General features: G+C 43.2%; 1 protein-coding gene across 37 annotated transcripts in view; it reads right to left on the bottom strand.

Moving 5' to 3' along the window:
• Positions 1-23,683, bottom strand: part of Tcf4 (transcription factor 4) — a 346,347-nt gene that overhangs the window by 52,993 nt on the left and 269,671 nt on the right. For all 37 annotated transcript variants that reach the window (XM_063277625.1, XM_063277624.1, XM_039097159.2 and 34 more), the window contains one exon: positions 2,916-3,021. In XM_063277625.1, the coding sequence (XP_063133695.1) occupies positions 2,916-3,021 (106 nt within the window). The remainder of the gene's footprint in view (positions 1-2,915; positions 3,022-23,683) is intronic.

Below are 23,683 nucleotides of genomic sequence, written 5' to 3'. Positions count from 1 at the left end.
GAAGTTATAGTTTGTGATTGTTTAATTTTGATTTCTCAAAGATACCTAAGGGCTAGAGACAGTCTGAACCACTACTGATTAATTCACTGACTTTCCCCTCTCTTAGTTATTGAACAAAATTGAGTATTAGAGTTTGATGTTGAAAGTATGCAGGCATTCATCATGGAAAACAAGCTTATTTTCACAGTAACAAGTATGTACATCAGACAAATTTTATCTGATATTTTATTTCACGGAGCTGTTTTCTCCCCAATACCCCCTCGACCCCTGCCCCAAATCCCACACTGAATTTTTAAATTTTAAAGTTACAATTTCAGAACCAGCCTGAAAGAGAAGAAACAAAGGAAGAAGTTGTGAATTTCCAATGCTAAGAACCATGTACGTATGGTCATGTCTGTAATGTTGACAACTGAAGACTTATAACCAAAGGACGGACAGATACAATGTAAGAGACCATTAGACTATGCTTGCTGGTACTCTCGCTACCCCTCTGTACTACTACATGTTCTTCTAAGCCCTACCATGACTGCCTTGCATTGCACAGAAGGAACTGATGTGCATGAGAGAGAATCATCAGGTCACTGCTTCGACCTGCTCTCACCACGTGGGAACTTAGTGTTTTTAAAAAGTGAATTGGTCTTGGTGTGTGTGTGTGTGTGTGTGTGTGTGTGTGTGTGTGTGTGTGTGTGTGTGTGTTTGAGCGTGTGTTTGAGCACAAGAGTGTGTTCATGCACTTGAAGGCCAGAAATCATTCTTCTGAGACAACATCTCTCATGGCCCCTAGCACTTTGTGGTCTGGGTAGGCTGAGGGCCAGGAAGCTGTAGGGATCTACCTGTCCCTACCTTCCTAGGAGGGAGACACCTGGACTCTGCATGCACATTAAGGATCTCCATCTTACTACAGTTAGCACCTCACCACCACCATCACTATTACCACCACAACCAGCCATTGCTCCCAACCCAAAGTTAACATCCCATATACTTTAGATTTAGATTTACTATGGGATACAGAAGTTTAAATGTCACCTTAAATTTAAATATTTAGTTTGAGACTCACTCACACTTTGAGTAGAGTATGTATTTGACAAATAAATCGAGAAAGTTGATCACTGAGTAAGTGTTTTCCTGAAATATTCTGACAACTCCAAGCATGGGGTGGCAGTAGACTTTGGATTGTTAACACAGCATATTCTACTCCTCGCAGACTTATAAAAATATGTGTTTTACATAAATTATGCTTTTCAGAGTAAATTAATATTTATCACATCCCATGATCTTGGCATAATGTTGTTTTGAAAGAATAGAATTAGATGTGCGTAAATTAATTGTGCTCATCATAAATGTCAACTGAAGGGTTTTTTTTTTTTTGAGTATTCATATGCAGAAAAAACAAATCTGGTCCCCATAGTTTAAGGGGTGAGCTATGGAAAAGCACCTACTGTTTTAATTTACCTGGCCTTTTTGCTATGCACACAGTTCAAGACAACAAGTTTCTCAGACACACAGAGGGATTTTATTCTTCTGTCCATCTTTTTAACGAAAACCTGAATTTTGACATAATGAATCCTTGAGTTGGCAGCATCAGTAAGCCTCTGGAGGGCAGCTTCTCCCACTGTTTATAGCCAAAGGCAATGAGTCCCAATGTTATGGCACAGAATGTACCCAAGTGACTAGCCACTGTGCCCCTTTGAGAGTGACACCTAGGTCAGGTCACAAAGACAGAGGAGGCCTGTGACCATGAGCTCAGTGACGTGTGGAACAAATTCTTCCCAATCCCGAGGGACCCATTCAGTTCAGTTTTAATAGACTTTCGGTGGAACTTCACATGTGAACCAGCCCTTTAAATGAGCTGACGCAGGAGGGAAGGGCGATCCTCCTCTCTCTGCAGTGGTCTTGAGTATAGCCTCTGCGATCTCAGTTAGACGCCAGGCAGCTCCCTTGGCATTGCTGCCCCAACCGTGTCCTTGCCCTAGTGACCATCCTTACAGTAGTGTTCCTTTGCATACCCAAGTATGCAAGGGTATGTGCATCTAGGCAGTTTAAGAGTGGTGTATGTACAGGAGTTCTTGGGAAATCCTACCTCTAAGCTCAAGGTATCTTAGGACTAAGACCATTCCAGCCGGAAGTAAGTATACTAGGCATGGCATGGATGGAATACACAGCTCCTTCTTCAGAAAGGGCCATTAGTGAAGTAGCTGGTGTTATTTTTATGATCCTGGCCTTTTCCAATCAGTAGAAAGGGGCTAAATGACCAGTGGCAACAGCACAAGCTCTAGGGACAGAGAACCATCTGTTTTTGACTAAGAACAATGGATAAATAAAGAGAACACACAGTCACTGTCTACCACAAAGCTAACATCCCCACCATGTATTCCTTGTACTTACTCCCTTCAAAGTTTTCTTTTACCTTAAGTCAATTTGTAAGTGCCGGCACAACTTTCACTGTGCTATTTTCCCATGGTTCAGTGGGTCACTTGGTCCGAAATGGAACCCTGGTTCTCACTTATCCATTACTAAGTGGGTCAAAACTGTATAGATGGCAAGACCCAAGGGGCAACTCTTTCCTCTTGACAAAGTACAAGATCTTCAAAACACACCCTGAGCTGAATGAAATGTGTCTGAGCATGCACATGCTTGGGAGATGGCAGAGAGATCGAAGACCAACGATTTTGGAAGACCAACAAGACTTTCCTTTTATGTGAAGCAATTTAATCTTAACCCATCACAGGTCAAAGGGCTTTAACGGAAGAGGAAAAAAAAAGGCCTTGGCTAAGATTTACCTAATTCCGTAAGAAACTCAATTCCAAGGGAAACACTTCTACTCCCCTCTACTCTTGCCTATGACCCCATTTCTTTGCCCCGTATATAACACTAAATGGCCTGTGGACTTCCCGGCAGGCAAAGAAGTGCCTTACCTTGCATGAAGAAGGAGCTGGAGAAAGTGCTGGCTGCTGGCTTGGAGGAAGAATAGCCTGGTGAGTCCCTGTTGTAGTCGGCAGTGCTGGCTGAAGGAGCGTAGACCTGGGGAAGGAGAACCACATGAAATCTGCTTTCAGCGTTGATCAAAGCATCTCTACATCCATGATTTGGTCAGAAGCTGGCACAAAATGCTAAATTTGGATGCTGTGAGAGTCTAAACCTGATCCAACCCTAGAAACACTGCCCCCTTTGAATACAGCGGGGGGGGGGGGGCTGTGTATTTGTATCAACATAAAATAATCAGGAATGAGATTTTCCAGTCTGGGCGAGAACACTGCAAACCACGTCTTAGTGGTAAATACACTCTGCAGGCCACGGAGTGGCCGCCATCCACAGATTCCTTTCTTTTTTAAACACAGATGGCCTGTGAGCATGTTAGGGGTAGAACAGAGCTATGTAAGCAGTCTCTCACTAAAGACAGACCAAACCTCTACCTTTCAATTAAAAACTTCACTTGTGATGTAGGAGGTAGGGAGAAGGGAGGCAGAAGGAGGAATGAGAGAGAGATAGAGATAGAGAGAGAGAGCTCATGAATCAAGAATGAGTGATAAGTACATATATATCTCGGACTATTAATCCATACAGTGTCAGCAGAGATACAGGAAGAAGGCCATTAAGTGCCCAGATCAGCACAAGACCACCAACAGTCAGTGTGTACGCAGGAAGAGGGGCTTGTCTCTCTCAAAGTGCTTATTATATTTCTGTGTACAATAAACTTTAAAGTGTGCCAAACCCCTAATTTACTTAACATTCGTTTGCTGATCCTCACGGGGCCTGGAGAAGCGGTTCCCTTTTTAAAAATAGCCGCTGTGTTTGCTTGTTTGTGTTTCCCTGAAGCAGGACAGCATCGCAGAGAAGCATAAATTCATCAGGTATAGCTTCACTTTAATTGGTTCTCTCCCTCGCCTTTTCTGCTAAATATAATCTTTTTTTCCTTTCCTTTTTTAATTCCCATTTTCTTTTGCTCTAAAAGTTCCTCTCTCCAGATGGTCGGAAAGACTGAACGGCTCATCCTCTTGATGAAAATGGATACCTTCCTGCCTCCATTTTGAGGCAGGCAGCGGTTCACAAACTTGGCAGTGAGCCTACACTGATATTCACAGGTCACAGAGAGAGAAGAAATTCACTAACAAAAAGGCAGCGGCAGGATTACAAAAAAATGAGAGAGAGAAAAAAGAAAGAGAGGAAAAGAAAGCTTCATTTTTGCCACGTATACCAAACAAACACCCTGAAAATTATATAATTCTCTCAGAAGAACCGTGACTCATAACGTTGTAAGCGTTAATACCAGGGTTAGGATTTCACAAAGGGTCGGTCCACGGAGACAGATGTGGGATGTGTGCCTCTGCATCCATACATCAAATAAATGCTCCACATGCCCTTCGAAGTCTGGAGGTCCTGGGCATGAAACCAAACATGCCAAGCTAAAAAGAGCCATGTGCTGTGGACAGCAAGGATGCTCTCCCCTAAGTCATGGAGGGACTGAAGTACCGTTTTTTTTCATGGCTCTCCATTTTGTAATTTTCGCTATTACTTACATGGATGCATGGTAATTTATTTCTATTTCTAGCGGGTTTGTAAGTAGGGACGGGGGAGGGGCCACATCATTACTGAAGAAGCAAAAAGTGAAAGGCAGGGCGGGATCCAGCCTGGGTCCTTCCTGGGAACTGCACAACAAGCAGGTGGTGCGCTACGATTCGGAAAGAGCCCAAAGGGGGACTAAATGGGTGATAAAAAGGTTCCTCCCACCAAAAGCACAAAGTGGTCATTGAGTCACCTCCTTCAAGTGACAGAGTGGACATGCCACGGCTGGGCCACTGATCTTAATGTAGGCTGACTGCACATAGTTATGTCTTCCATGTTTTTTTTTTTTTTTTTTTTAGAAATCAATGCATGTTTACTGAAAAACAATGGCATTTTCGTGCTATTTAACTACCTCTGTGTTAAAAACTAAAATCAACTCCTTGAAGACAATTTATAGCTTAATACTAGTAATTACTCTAACACTATTACACTTAAACATGCACAGTTGCACAGTTATATATCAATCCCTTTTGATCATATTAATATGTTCTCTCTCTCTCTCTCTCTCTCTCTCTCTCTCTCTCTCTGTTCCATCCCTCCCTCTATCTCTCTTTCTCTCTATCTTTAAATTTTGGTGAAACTGTTTCACATCTTTGGGAAAAGACAAGAAAAAATGTAATCAAATTTAGGTATGTAAGAATTTAGGTATGTACTTTGACTCAAAATTATGAATAACTTAAAGTAGTTAAGGGTAACATTGTTTTGGTGGAAAATTCACGAATACTGCCTGCTTGTGACAGAATATTTGCAAGATGTAAAGATTGTAGCACACGTTACAAGGTGTAATTTCTGATATCCTGATAAGCTGTAGCCAATTGGAGACTCATTTTGCTTTGGATTTCTGAGGCAATGTCTCTCTGCTTTGCAGCCCTCGCTGTCCTGAGACTTATACAGATCAGGCTGGATGCAAAGAGATCTGCCTCCCAGGTACTAAGATTAGAGGTGTGACCCCCCCCCCACACCAGGAGGAGATTCTTTATATATGTTGCAAATTTCTGTTAACCAGAGACAGAGCACACGTTGATGATTTCTTTGAAGATAATTTCTCTGTATCTTCTAAAATACAATGGTGTTTACCCCACAACTTACAGCAAAGGTATGACATCACTCGCTTCCCCTCAGAGATGGCATTTTCCCGCCTCATGTCCTTATGAGGCAAATGATCTATACTTTTGTTTATATAAATTAATATCGCACAGATCTGGTTTTGAAAAGTTGAGGTTCTCTTTGCTTCGACTTCCCACATTCTGTTTATTTGCTTATAGCTGACTGATAGTGGTCCTGGGGGTGAAATCTGAGGCGTGGTATACAACTCAGGGACACATTCTTCCACTTGGTCATTTGTCAGCCCCCGTGCACTAGGAAGGCATCAGTCTGAACATTCATTAAATTCAAAAATGGAAGCTCAAGTGGCTGTCGTAATATGCAGAACCTGTTCGAGCCACACAATTACTTATTAGTCTGTGTTTTACACCCTTTGATACATAATCGTTTAAAGTGGCAGTGGAGCTGTGTGATGTTTGCAACGACAGCAGTGACAGCGTCCACACTACCTTCAGTGTTTCAGAGTTTAATGACAATGACAGCCAGTGGGCGGCCGCTCTGATCCTAGTTCACTTCTGTCAGTTTTCCAGCCTCGAGGGGTCCATGGGGCAGTTTCCATAAGATTTTTTTTAAATGATATTAATTTCAATAAGAACTCCTATGTTTGTTTTTATTGTATTAGATTATTATTTTTTTAGGTTTATAGAAAGATCACTTATCTAACTAGAATTGTTTAAATATCAAATACCAAGATGGGGGCGGGGGATAAGCCTAAAAATAATCAGCCCAATTTGAAAGGAAAATTCCCAAACTTAGTGTAATCTATTTAAGCGACCTCAATAAGGAATCAAAGGGAAATATGTCATGAGAAACAAAAGCTCCTACTCCTCCTGGAAGGCGACTTAGATCAAAATGGATACTGGACTCTCATTGTCCCTTCAAGAGGAAGGAAGGAAGTATGAAGCATTGCCAAATTGGAATTGGGGAATGTTGGCTGTGGCTAAAAGGCCATCAGCCCTCCGCTCAAATTATTTGATGAGTGGAGACCTCATGGAAAATATAGTATAACATATTCACACAAAAGTTCCACACCGCCATCTTGCCTCACAATCCCGGATTTAAAGTAAAATCATAGAACCGGAAGTTTAACGATAACACTGAACCAGAGATCGATGGGAGTCTACAAATAATTTCATTTTACAGATGGAATTTCTAGTGTAGATTTAGAATGACCACAAGGTGCATTAGCTGCCACCCCATGACCTTTTCCATAGCCATCAAGAAAATGATAGTCTAAGTTCTTCTGCCCATTAGAAAGAAAGATCAGACAGGAGTGCCCACCCACAAACCAAGTGGAGAGAGTGTGGCCCGTCAGCCTTTCCCTTCTTGCCCTATGGGCTTCATTTTGGGAGATTTAAACAGCACAGGGCTTATAGTTTGTCCATGACCTCTTGTAGAACGGTTTCTGTGGTAGTGGTTCACAATATAGTTCTACCTTTCATAATGGTGAGGCAGGGCGGTACTGTCAACCATACCCTTCGTTCATAAAGCTGGAGGTGGAGAGGGAAATGGACTGGCCCATGTGAGCCTGGTCTGATTGTGGGTTCTATCATTTGACTTTTAACCTCTTGTCTCCCGATTCCTCTCTGTGAAATGGGAGCAAGGAGACCTACTGGGCACATTAGTGAGAAGTGAATGGGACCATGTGTGTAAAGTAACTAGAATGGACCCTGACACACAGTGAGTAGGCAAAAAAGATAATCAAGCACTTGTGTTCAGGTCCAGTTGGCACCAGTTTTCTTAAGTGTACAAATGTAAGTTAGAAAGGTTTGAGCTCGTCCATTGAAAATGTGCTGTATGATAAGACAAAGAGAGCAGAACTGTTCACCAGAGTCTATTAAAACTTCCTTCTTAAAAATGAGGTATTCTCTAGTTTTAAATTTCATTTATTTTTATATATTTTATAGTATAATAGAACGCTATCATTTTCCTCTTTCCCTTCCCTCCCTCTAGCCCCTTCTCTAAACTCATAGACTCTTTCTTTGATTATTGTCACATATATCTATATGTATACATGAATATGTAAACAACCTGCTGAACCTGTTTTTGTTGTCCTCGTGTAGGACAAGACATTCTTAACTATCAACATGAGCTCCACTTTGGAGACAGTTTACAGAGAGTCTTGTGGGATCTCATTAATCTTTTTTTTCTATAACAGTTTTATTTGCATATTGTAAAGCATGCTTATTGTGAAACCATGCATATAATAAGTAATTGCTTCCTGAAAGGGAGAGCATAACTCAGAAGACCAGAGAAAACGGCTGCAGACCATGTAACATGATGGTTAGTGGTCACCGTCTGCAATGGATGGTAGCCACTATATTGTACAAAAGGTCTATGCTGTCCTGAATGTTACAACCCATCCGTGATTCTGCAAGTACAACGGGACTATGTAATTTCCAACGAGGATTGTGATAGACGAAACTGCATGAGGCAGGAACTGAAACAGCATGATGATTTCAGATCCTTAGTGAGAGTTACTGTGCGATCCACGATGAACAGAAATTACCACATTGAAACAGATGCCCATGTGCTGGCTTGGCATCTCGACTCCACTTCCTCTGAGCTCAGACCTCAGGAGACCTCCCAGTCCTCTTCAACTGTGACAACCCAACATTCACACAAGGAAGTGTTTAGCATGTGCTGTGGGGTCTGTTGGCCTTGGCGTGGCCTTTGAAGCCTCCCAGATGATCATCACCCAGCAAGAAGGCAGAACCTCAATCCTTCCATACTTCTTTCAAGGAGACAGCTTTCAGACAGAAGAAAGAACACCTGAAGGGCAAGACTGTGGGCAATGTTCACAGGAATTAGGTGGGCAATGCTAGGTTCTATGTGGCCAAGTTAAAGTGAAATCGTTAGCTGACGCACAGAGAAACAAGAGGAAGATACACTTGAGGAGCCAGCCTTGACACTAGATGTGTTCAGGCTTGGCAGGTCCTGGAATTACTCAGCTATGAACTGGACTCACACAGGGCTCAAATTTCCACTCTTACAATTCATTGAGAAAATATGACAAAGTGATTTGTCTCTTGTGGCCTTGGTTTCCTAGTTAGTCAAATGGGGCAATTCTCACTGTGTGTGTGGGGGGGGGGGGTGCTGTCCCAACAATCCTAATTCCTAATAAATCACAGGCACTCCATAAATGCACGGAATTTACACTTTGTCAGAAGCTTCCTCGTTGCCTTCCAACAATGTGTCTCGAGAAGTGTTGGCCAATATGTTTGTCCCTAGGAACCTAAGGTTATTTTGACTAAACTTAATGAAAACGAAACAATTTGCAGTTGTCAGTCACACTGGCCGTGTTTCAGATACACAACAGCGGTAGGCAGCCACTGGTTACCATCATGCCAAACAGTGTTAGGTAGAGGCAAGACAACCATAAGGAGTGTCTGGGCACACTGCCTCCCCCTATAAGGAGAGTTACCTCAGCAACAACAGCTTAGTTATGACACATTTCCCCCAGAAAGCAGGAGCTGTTTTGGTGAGTTGGTAGGAGAGCAAACATTAGGTATCCTAGTGTGCAACTGGTACACATTCACTGTCCATCTGATGAGCTAACAGGGCGCTGCAAACAGTGCCTTTTTATTTTTAAAAGAAAACACATTGGAGTCTTTCTCCTCCCTTTCATAGCCATCTGCTAAAATACGGCAAACTAGGCCATGTAATGTACAACAAGGAAGAGTAGCTGTGAGCCTAGATCTCTGCCTATGTTGGGAATCAAGCTCATGACCTGCAAGTTCCCTTAGGACAATCTTTCATATCAGTTCTTTACAGATCGCATGCTGTCTCTTGTCATGGCACCTCTATACCCCCTGTCCTCTGTCACCTCTCCTGGCTTCGCGATTTCAAAGCTCTAAAGAGTTCAACCTCATTTTGCAAAATGGGCAGCAGTTGGGCAATTTCTCCAGGTGTACACACAGTAAGGCAGCAACTCCTCCCGTAGGAAGCAGCCTCTTCTACAGGCTACTCGAGCATCCAGACCTGATGCTAGCAAACGGCCAGTAGGATAGTAGTGAGAGTTAACACACTCGAATGACAGCTCAGCCACATTCCCTAAAACGGAATCATACAAGAGCTCAAATCCTCTGAGACAAGAGCAAACTCCAGGATGCGTACCCCTCCAACGGATACATTTTCAGTCTGTGCTGTGAATGCAAGGAATCCCGAGTGATGAAGACAAGAGGCTCTTCCTCCACATCCAAGTGATGCTTTAAGGAACCACACTGCAGTGTGACCACAGAAGTAGTTACGTTTGGAGATGCAAACGCCAATGTTTACAAGTCTCTGTGGACACATACTTCTTACACACGAAGAAACCCCCACAGGTATGAGATGATGATGACGATGATGCAACCATTCTATTTCTAACTAAAGACCTCGACATTTTCAAAGGGACTAATCAAATAGTTCTAAGTATTCTTAACTGATTCACAGTGAAGATTTTTCTTTATTTCCCAAACTATTTTTATTGCCATTCTGGGTCTCAAGAGGGAGTGGGTAGGTCATGAGAGAATATTCCATGACTACTCAAACATATATAAAATTCACCAAATGTATGTGATAACTCTATATTTTATTGCTACCAACAGAACAATATTCTCTTTCCATTCTATCAGATTGCACCACAAAACATAAGAGAAAGAGAATCATATGTATTTTTCCAAGGGAGTTCTTCGAACATGGTAATATTTTTAAAGTGAATTCCCACAAGCACACATCCACACATACCCTGTCATAAACGTCACATATCAATGTCCCCCTTCCAAGTAGCAGCTGAGTCTTGATTATCCATTCACGAGTAATGGAACCTGAAACTAAATCCTTTAAGCTAATTTCAACCAGTTGAGTTTTCTTCCCTCACCAAGCAAACTTTCACTTTGGGGTTAAAGAGTAAGAGATGGAGGGGCATTTCTATCCCTTCCTTGCTGTGTCTTTGCCAATCAAAGGACAAGTAGGAGAGATCAAGAGAATGCAGAAGGCAAATGGAGAGAGGGAGGAACCCAAGTAGTGCTGCTCTCCAAGCCAGTGCGCCCAGCCTGCTCAGAGCTCTGTGCCCACACAGATGACAGCCACATGGATGCTGAAGTGTGTCCTTCCACTCACAAAGCCCAGCAGGAGCTGCAGCAAAGCTGGCATTCATTATGGCCAGGTATCTTGGTCATATTTGTTCTTCTCTCTCCAAATAAAGAACTAAGGCCACCACTCTCACATTTTCTCCCATGGAAGATGTTTGAATGTTTTCCCAAATCTCCAAATCACTTTCCAAACTCTAATTTAAAATGAGTTGGAGGTAGCCTTCCACATGTGTAGAGATGCACTAGAGCTGGGAGCTGGGTGCGGGCACTCGAACAGCAACAAAACCCCTGTTTTCCTCAATAAAGAAGCACACTTTAGACAGAATTGCTACTGCTAATGGAGTAGTCACACTGCACCTTAGATGTTTACAATGTCCGTAGCTTTCACGGAGCATTTTCCATTTGGTGCTACTGAAGCCCCGAGGCAGTAAAATGGATGGCAGAGACTGAATAGGTTTTCTCTGCTATGATGTCATGTACACATTTGAGAGTCTCTCTGCACATATCGTGCTATTGAAATCTCACAGTCGCTCCAGCCATAAGACAGGCATGGGTTATCGGAGGGGAATAAAGGAAAGCAATTAATAATGGTGTCTCATCTTGACACAATTTTCCACAACTGCAAAGAGATCCATTTCCAACGCCTGCGAGGATCCAAGTTCTTGTCACAGCTGACAGGGCCAACTGATGATGATACACACTGTTGACATGTTACTTTTGATAGGCCAGGCATGGCTCCAGTCAAATTGTGCATGTAATTCTGTTTCACTCTCTTAGCCTATTGTTTTATTCCCATTCCAGTTTCACAGATAAAGACTGTGAGGCATAGAGAGTTTAAGTAACTGAAGTGCTTAGTGTCATTGTTACGACATAATTATGACCCAGACGATTAAGTGGCATCTTTGAGATTCAGAATCATGTAGTCCTGTTTTAGTCTTGACCCTTTAAGCAGTGCAAAGGTAAGTTTTTATGGCCATGAACTCTCTAAAGTGACTGATGATGTCACTCCCACCAAAGGCTTTACTGAGTCTGGCAGCCCTTTTGTTTGAAAAGGACACAGGAGGGAGGTTCCTAGACAGTAGAGCTCTTGGGAGCTGCTACAAGAAACATGATTTCCAGAACAAGGTTGCAGAAAACAAAACAAAACAAACAAAACAAAAGCAGCAAGTGTACATAGAGAGTTGTTCATTGACTCAACAGACAGACAGATAGACAGACAGACAGAGAGGCAAAGTCATCTGCCAAGAGTTCCAAGGGATACAGTGATGGAAATAACCCAGGACTAAATACAAGGGCAATAAGAAGGCAGAACATTGTCACCTATGTACAAAAAGACAGCGTGGACACAGCCTTGCCAGTGTGCGCTGCTAGCCTCTAGCTCTAATACTTCCTTTTATTTTTACAACTGCAGATCTCATGCACTTGGCACTCACTGAGCAGACGCCATATTTTCTATTGCATTCAACTTGGTATATCACAAAAATGTCCACTGCCAACATCATGAGCACCTTAGCTTGAACTGCGAGTGTCTTAGATGTATCTAGTTACTCCTTGCCAACGGCCTCTTGAAAACACTGCATGCACCAAACCGGGTCCAGTTGGAATCAGACTTCTTCCTGGTTCTGTTCCTTACATCACTCATTCCCACGGGAGTTGGCTTCATCACAGGCTCAGGATTGGCACGGAGAAACCACTGTGGATGCTAAGCACATCACAGCTCTTTAATATGTTCTCAACACCTAACTAAGTTGTTACCCAACTTCTATTTACTGCATGCTCATCAGAAAATTAAAGGTAATGGGAAGGAGATCCTGATGAATGATCAAACTATGTTTCATCACTCCAGTTGCGTCATATCTTCGATGGCTATAACCATCATAGGTTATATCATTATTTATATTAATGACAACAAACTCTTGATCTCCAGGTGTGTATAACACATCTTCTCCTATCTCCACACTTTCTTCACCTCCAGCCGCCAAATGGTATTTTTCTGATGGCAAGTACTGTTTCATTAGGAGGTGTCAAAACATCAAAATAGTGTGTGCTGTATTTGCCAGTAAATAAATCTGTGACCTCTAAAGATACTGTTTTCTCAGTAACGTAAGGGCTGCAAGTCTTCCCCAGGAGAGCAATTTCTGTGACTCTACAATAACGACAGAAACGAACTCTTACACCAGTGTCGATCATTGTTTTTTATCCTATTCTGCAGCGGTGTTCAAGAAAATCCTCTAAGGCTATCATTGGTGTGCCTGGTCCCAGAAGTAATAAGGTTAAAAGCAGTATTCTTTTTTTAAAAGGCAAATAGGTTTGGGTGTATGTGTGAATGGATAGTGCCTTCCACAGAGGGTCAAATCTTACCAAAAGCACTCATGAAAGCATGAATAAAACATTAAATACAAAATATATATCAGAGTAGGAATAATATTATAACAACCAAGGAAAAGATGGGTATTCCTTGGCTCTACCAGAATAGATCTTAATTTCCCCTTGCTTTTATTATTGGACTTTCTTTAGAGAAGAAATTCTAGGAATGCCATTCTCGTCTTCTTCCTTTTGAACCCTAGTACCTGGGTTAATGCCACTAGTATAGATATTTACTGCTGTGGTGCAACTTAGAAGAGGGAATAGCTCAAGTGTGGGTACCATTAGGTGAACAAATGCATTCTACCACCAGAGCCTTAGGTCATGGCATATGACTATGAAGAATAAGAACCGGAAGCCCCGGAAACATTTCAATGGTCAGAAGACCATTATTTACATCTTCCATCACTACCCATCTTTTGGAAGCAATGCTATATTTCCTTAGAAAGGATGGGAGGAAAATGGCAAAGGAATGAGGGACAAACAGTGGAGAGAGAACAGGGTAGTGGACCAGAAAATGCTAATGGTTTCATACTTTGACCTTGTGAAACCCAAAATAGCAATCTCTGCCTCTCTCATCCCAAATGTCTTCGGTTACTGTGCCTGCATAGAGTAAAAACAGACAGCCGCCATTCCCGAGTAGCCGATTTCTGTCAGGAAGTGAGAGGAGGAATGAAGTTCTTTCAAACACAAATAGAGGGCCACAGTTTCAGAAGTTAGAGACCCAAGAAAGAAAGATGGCGGTGAGGTTTGCACTCCAAGGGAAACTGAGAGGATTCAAGCATGCGAGGCATTGGCGACCACCTGGTGTATGCTTGCACATTCAACTTAACTGCATAATAGGAAATTGGGTAAAATACTATGGTTGATCCATTGGTCTCAGAATGACTGAAAAACAATAAGTCTTTATAGCTTTAACCTTGAACAATTATCTATCCAAGGGGTGCTCACCCTTCTCATGGTATATCACTACAAAATATCGGGCAAGAGAAGGGATACGTGTCTAATCATCCCTGTTTCAGACAACTGAATGAGGATAGGATCTGGGCTATGTCCTGTATCTTTTCAGTCTAAACTACAGGTGAGATGTGACAGCCCTTATTCCAAATAGCCCCACAAATTACCAATGGTCTAGGTTATCCTGAGGGATAACTTTCATATCAGTCAGTGATATTTCCTGATGGGGAGCAGAATTACCACCAAACTCTAAGCTATGCTTTGAAGCACCACATTTGACACTGACTGATGTTTCAAACAGATGCCTTGTCTCCTACGTACCAAGAGAATTGTTACGAACACTGCGTCTCCAATCTGCTAGAGTTCCGAACTGCCGTGGTACACTGAAAAGCTATTACCCCATCTCCCCTTTCACTGAACTGAAAAAAAAAAAGTAGGAATTGTCTTTTTTTTCTGTTAAAACATATGGCTCTGACTACTTTCAATGGAAAACAAAGGCATAAAATAATTACCAAATGTAGGACGCTGTGTGGCACAGATTGAAATGAAAAAAAAATCGGTATGCAAATTGTCAACATATATAACCAATCAGCTTCCTCTCTGTTACTTATTTCAGTGCCCACCTCTCCCTCATGTTTCCCCATGCTCAGGGAAAGAGTTTAGGTAAAATCAACCAGCCATAGTTTCCAAGCTTAGGGCAGAGCAGAACTACCAGCTAGCACAAGGATGAAGCTTCTGCATGCACAAAAGAAATGGGAGGAAACCATGCATTAAAGACTGCGTTATTTTAAAAAAATTCTTAAAGGAAGTGAGGGATTAAAAAGAGCCTAATGGGCGGGGGTCTTAAAAAAAGAGCCGAATATTTCTGACACGAGACCATTCAATAGAAAAATGAGTAGTCAACAATGATCCGTTTGTGTCTTCAGGCACCTTCAAAACATAATTAAGTTGGCTTTCTTTAGGTTATTTTTTTTCATACGATAAAATTCTTCTTAATTTTGGAGATAAGTGGTTTAAAGATTAGCAATCTTAATAATAGTCTGGAATAAGGTCAGTATAAATAAATGTAAACAATAAGTTCCTTAACAACACGGTCACGGTAGGTATGCTCCTTTGAGGTCTAAGAAATGCAAATTTTTAATAGGCATCTTATTTTGCCTAATAATCTTGAAATTTCAAAATAGAAATGAAAAATCAAGACGATTTCATAATTTGGAGAAGAAGGGGGATGGTTCAAAAACTTCATATAATTAGCGAAGACTGGGTCTTCTGTCTGGAACTTCCTAATCAACAGGCAGATAGATAAAAAAGGAAACTGATGTGTATCTGTTACATATAGAATATGCATATGTGTCTGTGTATAAGATGATGTCAAGGATGAGAGCTTATTAAACATGGGCAGAAGGATAGAAACATGGGCAGAAGGTGAATGGGTGGGAAGTTTATCTGGAGTTTACTATGATGGTTCAGAACCCTGAATGCACCAAATATACCTGAATGGGTTGCCTCAAACTGGTTAATTTTAGGTTATATATCTTACCTTAACTAAAACCAACCAACCAACCAACCAACCAACCATCACCCCTAAAATGATACATACCAGGTCTGTAACTCACAGACCGTCCCATGTGTAGGAAGACAGATTGTGGGCCATAGTTCTAAATACTCAGATTCGCTGTCACTTTCCAGACAGACAATTTAAGGAAATAATGGAGCTATTGTTAGGGGCAGAAGCTGCCTTTCCACTGGAACTCACACTGTCCTCCTGCTAAAGTTACTCACAGTTTCTGTCAGCAGGATCGATAGTCTTCCCATCTAAGGAAACGAGCATATATTTGTTTTTGCTCTTGGGCTTAAAGCATTGGCTATAAGGATTGGCCACTGGAAGCAGAAGAGCGCCTTTCTGAGTCTGGCTTTATCACTAAGGACTTGATCCCAGGCAGGTCACCTACTCTCTCTGCCATGTGACGTTCACTGGGGAATGAGATTATACTAGAAGGTCAGATCTCAGGGTACCTTGTTTGCATAGCCTGAAAAACACTTTTTGGCAGTTTTCTTTAATTGAAAACTTCTTGCTATGTAGGCAATTTATTCCTCTCTTTTCTCGGACAAGCCCACGGAGGAGGAGAGATATTTGTGTGTGGTATCACGAGAGATATGGACCAAATGACCTTCTGACAAAGGCTATTTCAATAAATGTTAAGGGAAGGGTTTAGCCTCTTAAGCTTCCTTAGAGCTTCACTTTTAGAAATTCGTGTCTTTTGTGAATTATATGGTTCTTATCTCCCAGAGAATACAATGGCCCTTCATGGTCGTTTTAGAGGCTGCGTTCTAAAGCATGACCAAAGCGACGGCTCTATTAGAGAGCCAATAAAGGGTATCAAATAAATAAGAAAAAGTGCAGGAAAACAATTGCTCTCCACTTGCAAGATTCATACATCAGGTTAGCAGCTTTGAAGGGCCTCCCCGGAATCTTTCAGGTGCCTCATTCGAAAAAATTTCTTCAGATGTCATGAATCGAGTTTTTAGGGGACCATAGATAACATCTGTCCTTCCGTGAGGGAGAAGATGTCAGACAGAGGTAGCACAGCTGCTAAAGAAATTAGGTGGCCCGAGCACAGCTGCCCCAAACCGGTGTGCAAAATCCTGTAGGCATTCACCAGCACGGGGTCTGTGAATCTGTCTCGCTGTGTTTGTGGAACTCACTTTTTCTGACCCGTATTCTCAAAACAAGATCTCATGAAGCTAAAACCAATCACAACCTGATCCATCATTTTAATCCTCTTGTCCCGCGCCAGTCTGAAAGTAAATGGGTCCACAAACTAGGGAGTTCTGGGACATTCTGGGGGTGTCTTCTATATGATGAGAACTCAGAACCAGGGTTCACTGGTTAGAAGATAGCACCCCCTAAGAGCGCACCCTTTCCCCTCTATGTTCCCAGGGATGCCCCATCCCACACCCCTTCATCTGATGTCCAGACCACCTGTTCTGGCATTCTCCATGCTCCAGCTCACGGATAGTTTGTTTTACCCCAATATAGTTAAGTAATTCTTCTTTCTATCCTCCTCCTCTCATTTTCCCTAGTAAACAAGAGGTCAGGTAGTTATCTTCCAATTAGTATTCCTGAATTTTGCTACCTAGATTCCCATTTGCTTTCTATTCCTGCAAGTATGAGAAAGCCGCTCCTGTGTATCCCCCTTCTGAGACCCCAGTTTCCCAATGATCGATATTACCAGAGAACACTAGAGATGCCTACTGACTTTCTTCTATGTGTCCTGCTCGGTTATAATCTAGCCCTTGTTCATACTAGACCTGAACTGCATTTTCAATGGAATTTTAGTGGTCCTGTAAAGTTTCTAGCCACCCTCAGAATAAAGAACTTAGGAGAAATGCATTCAAGTGTTTTTTTTTTTTTTTTAAAGCATCCAAAATAAGTCCTCCCTAAATAGGAAAGATGAAATCTACTGCCTCCTAACTTCAAACTGATAATCTTAAGTGAGAAAGCTAGTCCAAAGAGCAGATACAGGATTACAGCCAAGTGCATGTCAAAGATTTACAGTTGGTGGAAGAAGCCTGAAGCTCTGGCTATTTTTGTTCCCTGAATTCCCTGTGTTCTGTTCCTGCACTTAAAGCCAGATGCTGAAGCACACAATGTCAAGGCGAGAGGATACCGGGGCTCTGAGGATTCTGCAACTGTCCCAGGACTCAGAACCCCTGACGTACACTCTGTTGAATGCAGTACGTGAGAGAGAACGAAAGCTTCTACCTCTCAAGTCTCTTCAGAGTTCAGGCAAAGAGTGTAGCAAAGAATCTCAGCTGGGATCTGAGATGGTTCTCACAACTGCACAGGACAGTCAGGATATGGTTCATGTTCATCCATTTTGGCGGTTCCTAGGTTTTGGCTTCTGTTTAACCAGCGAATTGATGCTGGTGCTGGCTTCCCCATGATAACGCTTTTCTTCTATGATGTACCAGTTACGTCAAAGAAGACCATCTCAGTATGACTGTCCTCAAGGTGAGGATCTCTGGTGTTTTCAAAAAATGGTCTGATGTCAGCCTTCTGCGTATGAAAATGCTAAGATTTGCATTTTCCTTGAAATGTGGTGCTATTTTTGAGCTTCTAATTGGCCAAAAAAAAAAAAAAAATTAAACTGCAAGCAATTAAGTGTGGAGGAGCACACCAAAGGTGGCTCCGATCTGGGCATCTGGTAAATTGATTTGCCATTGAACCAGGAGGCTAATAACCGGTGAGCCAAGCTATGGTCTGTGTTTGTTCAGTGTCTCATACTAGTTTTTCAAATGTCATGGGCTCAGCAAAACCCAAAACACATTTTCTCAGCACTTCTCCCTTTTTCAACCCATGTGTATTTTAAGAGAAGTTTAATTCATATGTTTCTGATTTATTTACATGCGAGTCATCAGAATGCTGTTTTGTACTTGCTATTTGATGTCCGGGAAGCCTGTTGAGCCTTTCCTTTGAGGTTTTTCTCCCCCCACCCCCAGGATCAGGAAGCAATGATTTACAAATAGTGAGAGGGCTGGAGAAAAAAAGATGCTCATCAGAATCTTCAACGTTTCTCCTCAAAGGTTCAAATCCTGTTCAAAACCCAGGTTGTATTAAGTCCGAGCCTAACTCTGACTTGGCAGGCTGTATTTTGGTATTCCTAATGGACACTGTCCTTGAAGTTACCGGTCTCCACCTTGTGTACGTGCATACTTGACCTGGATGAATACCACAGACAGATCTTGAGGAGAGCCGGCAAGCAGTTGGGGATGAGTTGACTCAGAGCGTAACCTGGTGTCTGTGGAAAGCCCTCAGCCTCCAGATAGAAAGCTAAGAAGCGGCTCCTTTTCTGGGGGAAACAAGCACAGGGCTTCCCACATAGGAAACCTTCACTCTTTCTTCCAACTTATAAAACGAACACCGACTCACTCACTTATGGCTTGGCGGCTGTTTACATATATTTAAAAACATTTATACCTCTATAAATATTTCCCCGTTTGTTAGTAACTAGAATATAAATAAATGAATGGATAAAGTAAGCACTCAGCCAAATGACCTTTTTTCTTTAGAGTTCCCAAGGATGTACAGAATTTGTAGAGATGCACATACAGCCATCCGCAAGCCATATGGCTTTTCTCCTTCTTTAATGAGGATGGAGGCACTGTGCATTGGAAACACATAGGGAGACTTTTCGTCCCTTGACATCATTTGTGTTCCCATACAGTTGACCATTTCAACAACTATGCTGGGGTTTGATTGTATAGATTCAAATCAGATAGTAAGAGCGGTGGATGGCTTTGTTGTTGTTCACTTTTAAATGAATTATATATAAAACAGGACTGTGTCCTTGGTTAAGTTTACCTACATTTCAGGATTTCAGACCGGACACCAGATTAATATTGGACAAGAAGCAGAGAGGCAGTGTGGGATGGCACCTTCAGCATCTGAGGTGTTCTTACACACAGGGCCACACTTCCCATCTATCCTCAGGGTGGGTAGCTAGATTACAAATGCTGGGTAATCTGAGGTGGCCTTGAGAGATTTTTTTTTTAAGGTGGAGATAGCTTTCTTCCAGAAAGTTCTTTTCCGTTTTCCATCTGGTGTAAGGATTAAGAAGACTCAAATGTCTTCTCAAATCAAATATCTCTCCAGCATAGCTGTTGTTAAGTGACCTGGCATGTTCCAAGACAAACCAGCCACCCATGCACAGATCTGTTTGCAGCAATGAGCCACTGCTGCTGTGTACTTCAGGAAAGCAACACACACACATACACACACACACACACAAACACACACATGTATATATGTATACGCATTTTGTGGTTGTTAAGTAAGGAAAGCAATACACACATATGCATAAACACACATACATACATATATGTATATGTATATATGTTTACACACATTGCTGTTGTTAGGTAACCACATGAGACTGTTAGACACAAAGCAGCTAGCATCAGTATACAAACGATATGTAGCAACAATTAATCTTTATATATGTATACATTAAGTCACTCAAATATCCAAAGAGCAGCTTTCAAAGTTATGCGACTGGAGTAAACCAGCTAAGCACTGGTTGCTTTGAATGCAAACATTTCCCAGCATTCATTCCAACGTAAGATGACAAGATGGCAAAATCAGCGTCATTATCAAACACCCAAAGACTCAACTAACAAATCGAGGAGAAAGCTTCCACACAGGAAAGAAGCCGGCTTCAAAGAAATACCCCGAAACATCATAACCAACAGAAAGATACGCTTGCTTCTCTACAGAATCCAACATGTCCGCACCAGTCAGGCTCACAGCTCTTTGAATGACATAGCTAAGCCCTGTCATGCAAAGCTGGTCTACAGAACTAACAATTTGATGCCCCGCCCACCCACTCCGAGACAGGGTTACACTGTATAGCCCTGGAACTCAATGTGTAGACCAGTTGGCTCCGAACTCAGAGATCTGCCTGCTTCTGCTTCCCTCACAGGATCAATAGCCCTAGTCACCACCACTCTCCAATCTTACGTTAAAAAAAAAAACTTTATTAGGGGGACACTGTTTTGGTTATTATGATTATGGGGTGTTCCTGTTAAAAGATATCATGTTGCCTTTCAGACTATGTAAACTACTCACTGTGTGTTTTGTTTTCAAATGTAATAGTTGGAATAAATAGGGAATGTCTCCTTGATGGGCTACCAGTCCGTGGAGCAGAATAATATGTGAATCCGAAAACACTGCGGAAAATGTTTATGGGCAGCATGAAACTCCTCTGCAACCCTCTTTCCCCACAGCTTCCACTAGAGCCTCCCTTGGCCTATCAGAGACGCAGTCCCTGCTGGGCAACAGTCATGAGGAGTCTCTTCCTGAGCGTCCCTGCTGTCACCAATCCAGCGAGGGGGAAGATGCTGCGGGTGGCACACGGGTCTCCAAGCATCTCTTTCCCGTAGGAGAAACACTTGTAGAAATTATTTTCCCCACCTTAGGGCTTACACACACACACACACACACACACACACGTCTACTGCTATTTTTTCAGTGTCATTTCAATGTTTAACAACCTGATCTAACAGACATTAAAAATCATGTCCTTCACTTCTGGGGGAGGGACCCGATTCCCACCCTCACTTGTTTGTAACTCCGGCCTGCTTCTGCCCATCTTGATGGAATGACCTGTTCTACGGTTTTAACAGACTAGTGGACAATTCTTTTTGTTTGTTTTAATTGAAGGTCCTTAATGCAGGCCACATGTTTCTCTTGGTGATTTGGGACATACTGAGGGGGAGGCAGGGCACGGGGAGCACAGGGGTGGAGAGGTGGGGGATGGTGGGGAAGAGGAGAAGGTGGGGAGCGGGGTGGATGATGAAAAGACCAGTTCCACAAGCAAAGCACATTAGCAACCCAGAGTGGAAAGGGCCGGAAGGAAAACCCACCCACCTCACCCCTGCGCTCATTCTATCAACCTGCAATTGCAGCAATCAAAACCATATGTCGGTTCTTCCAGATCTTTCTCACAGGACAAACATGCAAAGGGCCTCGGGCCTGGCGTTGCCATCAAATGGTAATTGATACCATATGAGCCACAAAATGGAGAAGCACATGCAAACAGCAACCTCTCTTTCTCTGTGCAACCCCTCCCCCCTCCCGCCCCCCACAGCCCTTTCTCGGCCCCCTGAGAGGGATGAAATTGCAGGTCTTGCCAGGCTGCTAAGTGCACCGCGCACAACGAAAAACAAGTGTATGAGGCCTCGGGAACCACCTGTAAATGAGAGAGGGAGGCGGGGGTCCAACTAACCAAGAAGGCGGCCTGAGAACAGGCAGAGGCTAAGGGTCACCCTGGGTTAACGCAAGGTCATCGATCATGAGGGAAAATGGGCACAGGTGTGAAGCCGATCACAGGCCGAGAGCAGGAAATGACCCTCTGGTCCCTCTGTACATCCGGCTAGGACAAGCCTGTTCCTGCTACAGCCACATCTGTCTTCCTTTCCTCCAGCCAGTGAGAGATTAGGAAAGTGGAAACCACTCCCCAATTACAAGGTAATTGGAAGCAAAGTGACCCCCGATCCTGTATCTGCTACTCTCCTAGTCAGGGGCTTTTCTCCCCCTGCATCCCATTGTTCTCCACAGGAGAGAGAAAAAGGCAAGAAAATGAGGCAGAGGAGTGAGCTAGAGGTCTTGGGTTGCTGGCTGGCTGTTAATGCAGTAGGTAAAAATCGTCTCTTGTTTCCACCGGCTCTGACAGAACCGCCAAGTAGCACCCGGCTCTCGCCTCTGCATGTATATATTTTCTTATTAACTCGATCGGGCAGAAATTTACAGAGATTTTGTTTGGATCTGGAAGTCACAACAGAACGTCAGTTTTACAAACCAAGGCTCATTCTGTGGTGGTGGAATGCTCAGCCCTGGACCAAACCGCCCCTCCACCCCCACCCCACACGAGGTATTTGTTCCAATTCGTCCAGCAGCCGCTTCTGAGAGAATGACTGAATCTAAACACAGGCGATGGCTCTCCGCTCGCTTCCTTCTGCGTAGCCCCTTATATGTGGTATTTTCATCTTATAGATCGTATGAAGTTTAAATATTTTCCAGATGGGACGAGGAGTACAGAACCCTGTAAACACTCTAAGTTATAAAAGGACCAACTAAATACTTAAAACAGAAGAAGATGACAGCCACATGGTTCGCTCTGCCAGCGGGACACGGGTGAGTTAACACTGGCAACTGTAGGAAGGGGGACAGAGAGCGATCCCCAGCCTCCAAGTCTCAAGTTGGACTGATTCCTCCTCATTTAGATCGAATCTATTTATATCCCTTCTATGTAAACCGGCTCCAAAAAAAGAAGATTTAAACTCAATTTAAAATTCAATACATCTCAGTGGTAAGGAAGCCAAGTATGTTTATAACCTGGAGATAAATTCCACTGTTCTGCAGTGGGGAAAAACTAAGGCCTGTTCATTCCATACATCAATTGTCCTGATCCCAGCAGCCCTTTCTCCCTTTATGTGGCGGGACCAGAGCAAGGTCCTGCAGCCTAGAGGCAATGCGGGCAGGACCTGCCCGGGACAGCACTAAGCCAAGAAGAGGGGGGCGGGAGGGGGATGAGTAACCAGGCTGAAGAGAGTGGAGTTGCATGGGCAGGGGATGGGAACAAAAGTTCTGGTGAGTGGCAGGGAAGAAAGGTAGGGAAAGCAGGTGACAACAAGGCAGAGCAGGGCAGCAGTATGACTTAGGAAGTGTCAGGCCGAGCAGGCTGGGGACAGGCCACTTTGGGGAAACTGAGACCTTACCTCTGCTCTCCCTCCGTGCTCCACGAAACATAACCCTGCATTGGAGCATCTGCATTGTTTAAGTTTCATCCCGCAGCGGCGCTCTCTGATTGGTCAGGCGTGGCTGACAGCATCAGAATTGCAATCTGACGGACAAGGACCAGAGCAGGACCACAGCCCAGAATTCATAGCGGGAGGCAGGGAGACAACCTCGGGCTGGGTACATGTGCCTCAGACCTGCAGATGTCCGCAGGAAGGCCTGGGACTGACTTGGGGGTGGGAGGGCCTAGGAGAAGGCTGGGAGGAGTACATGGGGAGGGGAGGTGGGACAGGCCCAGCCACCCAAATGACCAGGCTCTGGG

The sequence above is a fragment of the Rattus norvegicus genome, chromosome 18 (genome assembly GCF_036323735.1).
Source record: "Rattus norvegicus strain BN/NHsdMcwi chromosome 18, GRCr8, whole genome shotgun sequence".
Lineage (NCBI taxonomy): Eukaryota > Metazoa > Chordata > Mammalia > Rodentia > Muridae > Rattus > Rattus norvegicus.
Note: the sequence above shows the minus strand (reverse complement) of the source record. Positions and strands in the feature narration are given on the sequence as shown.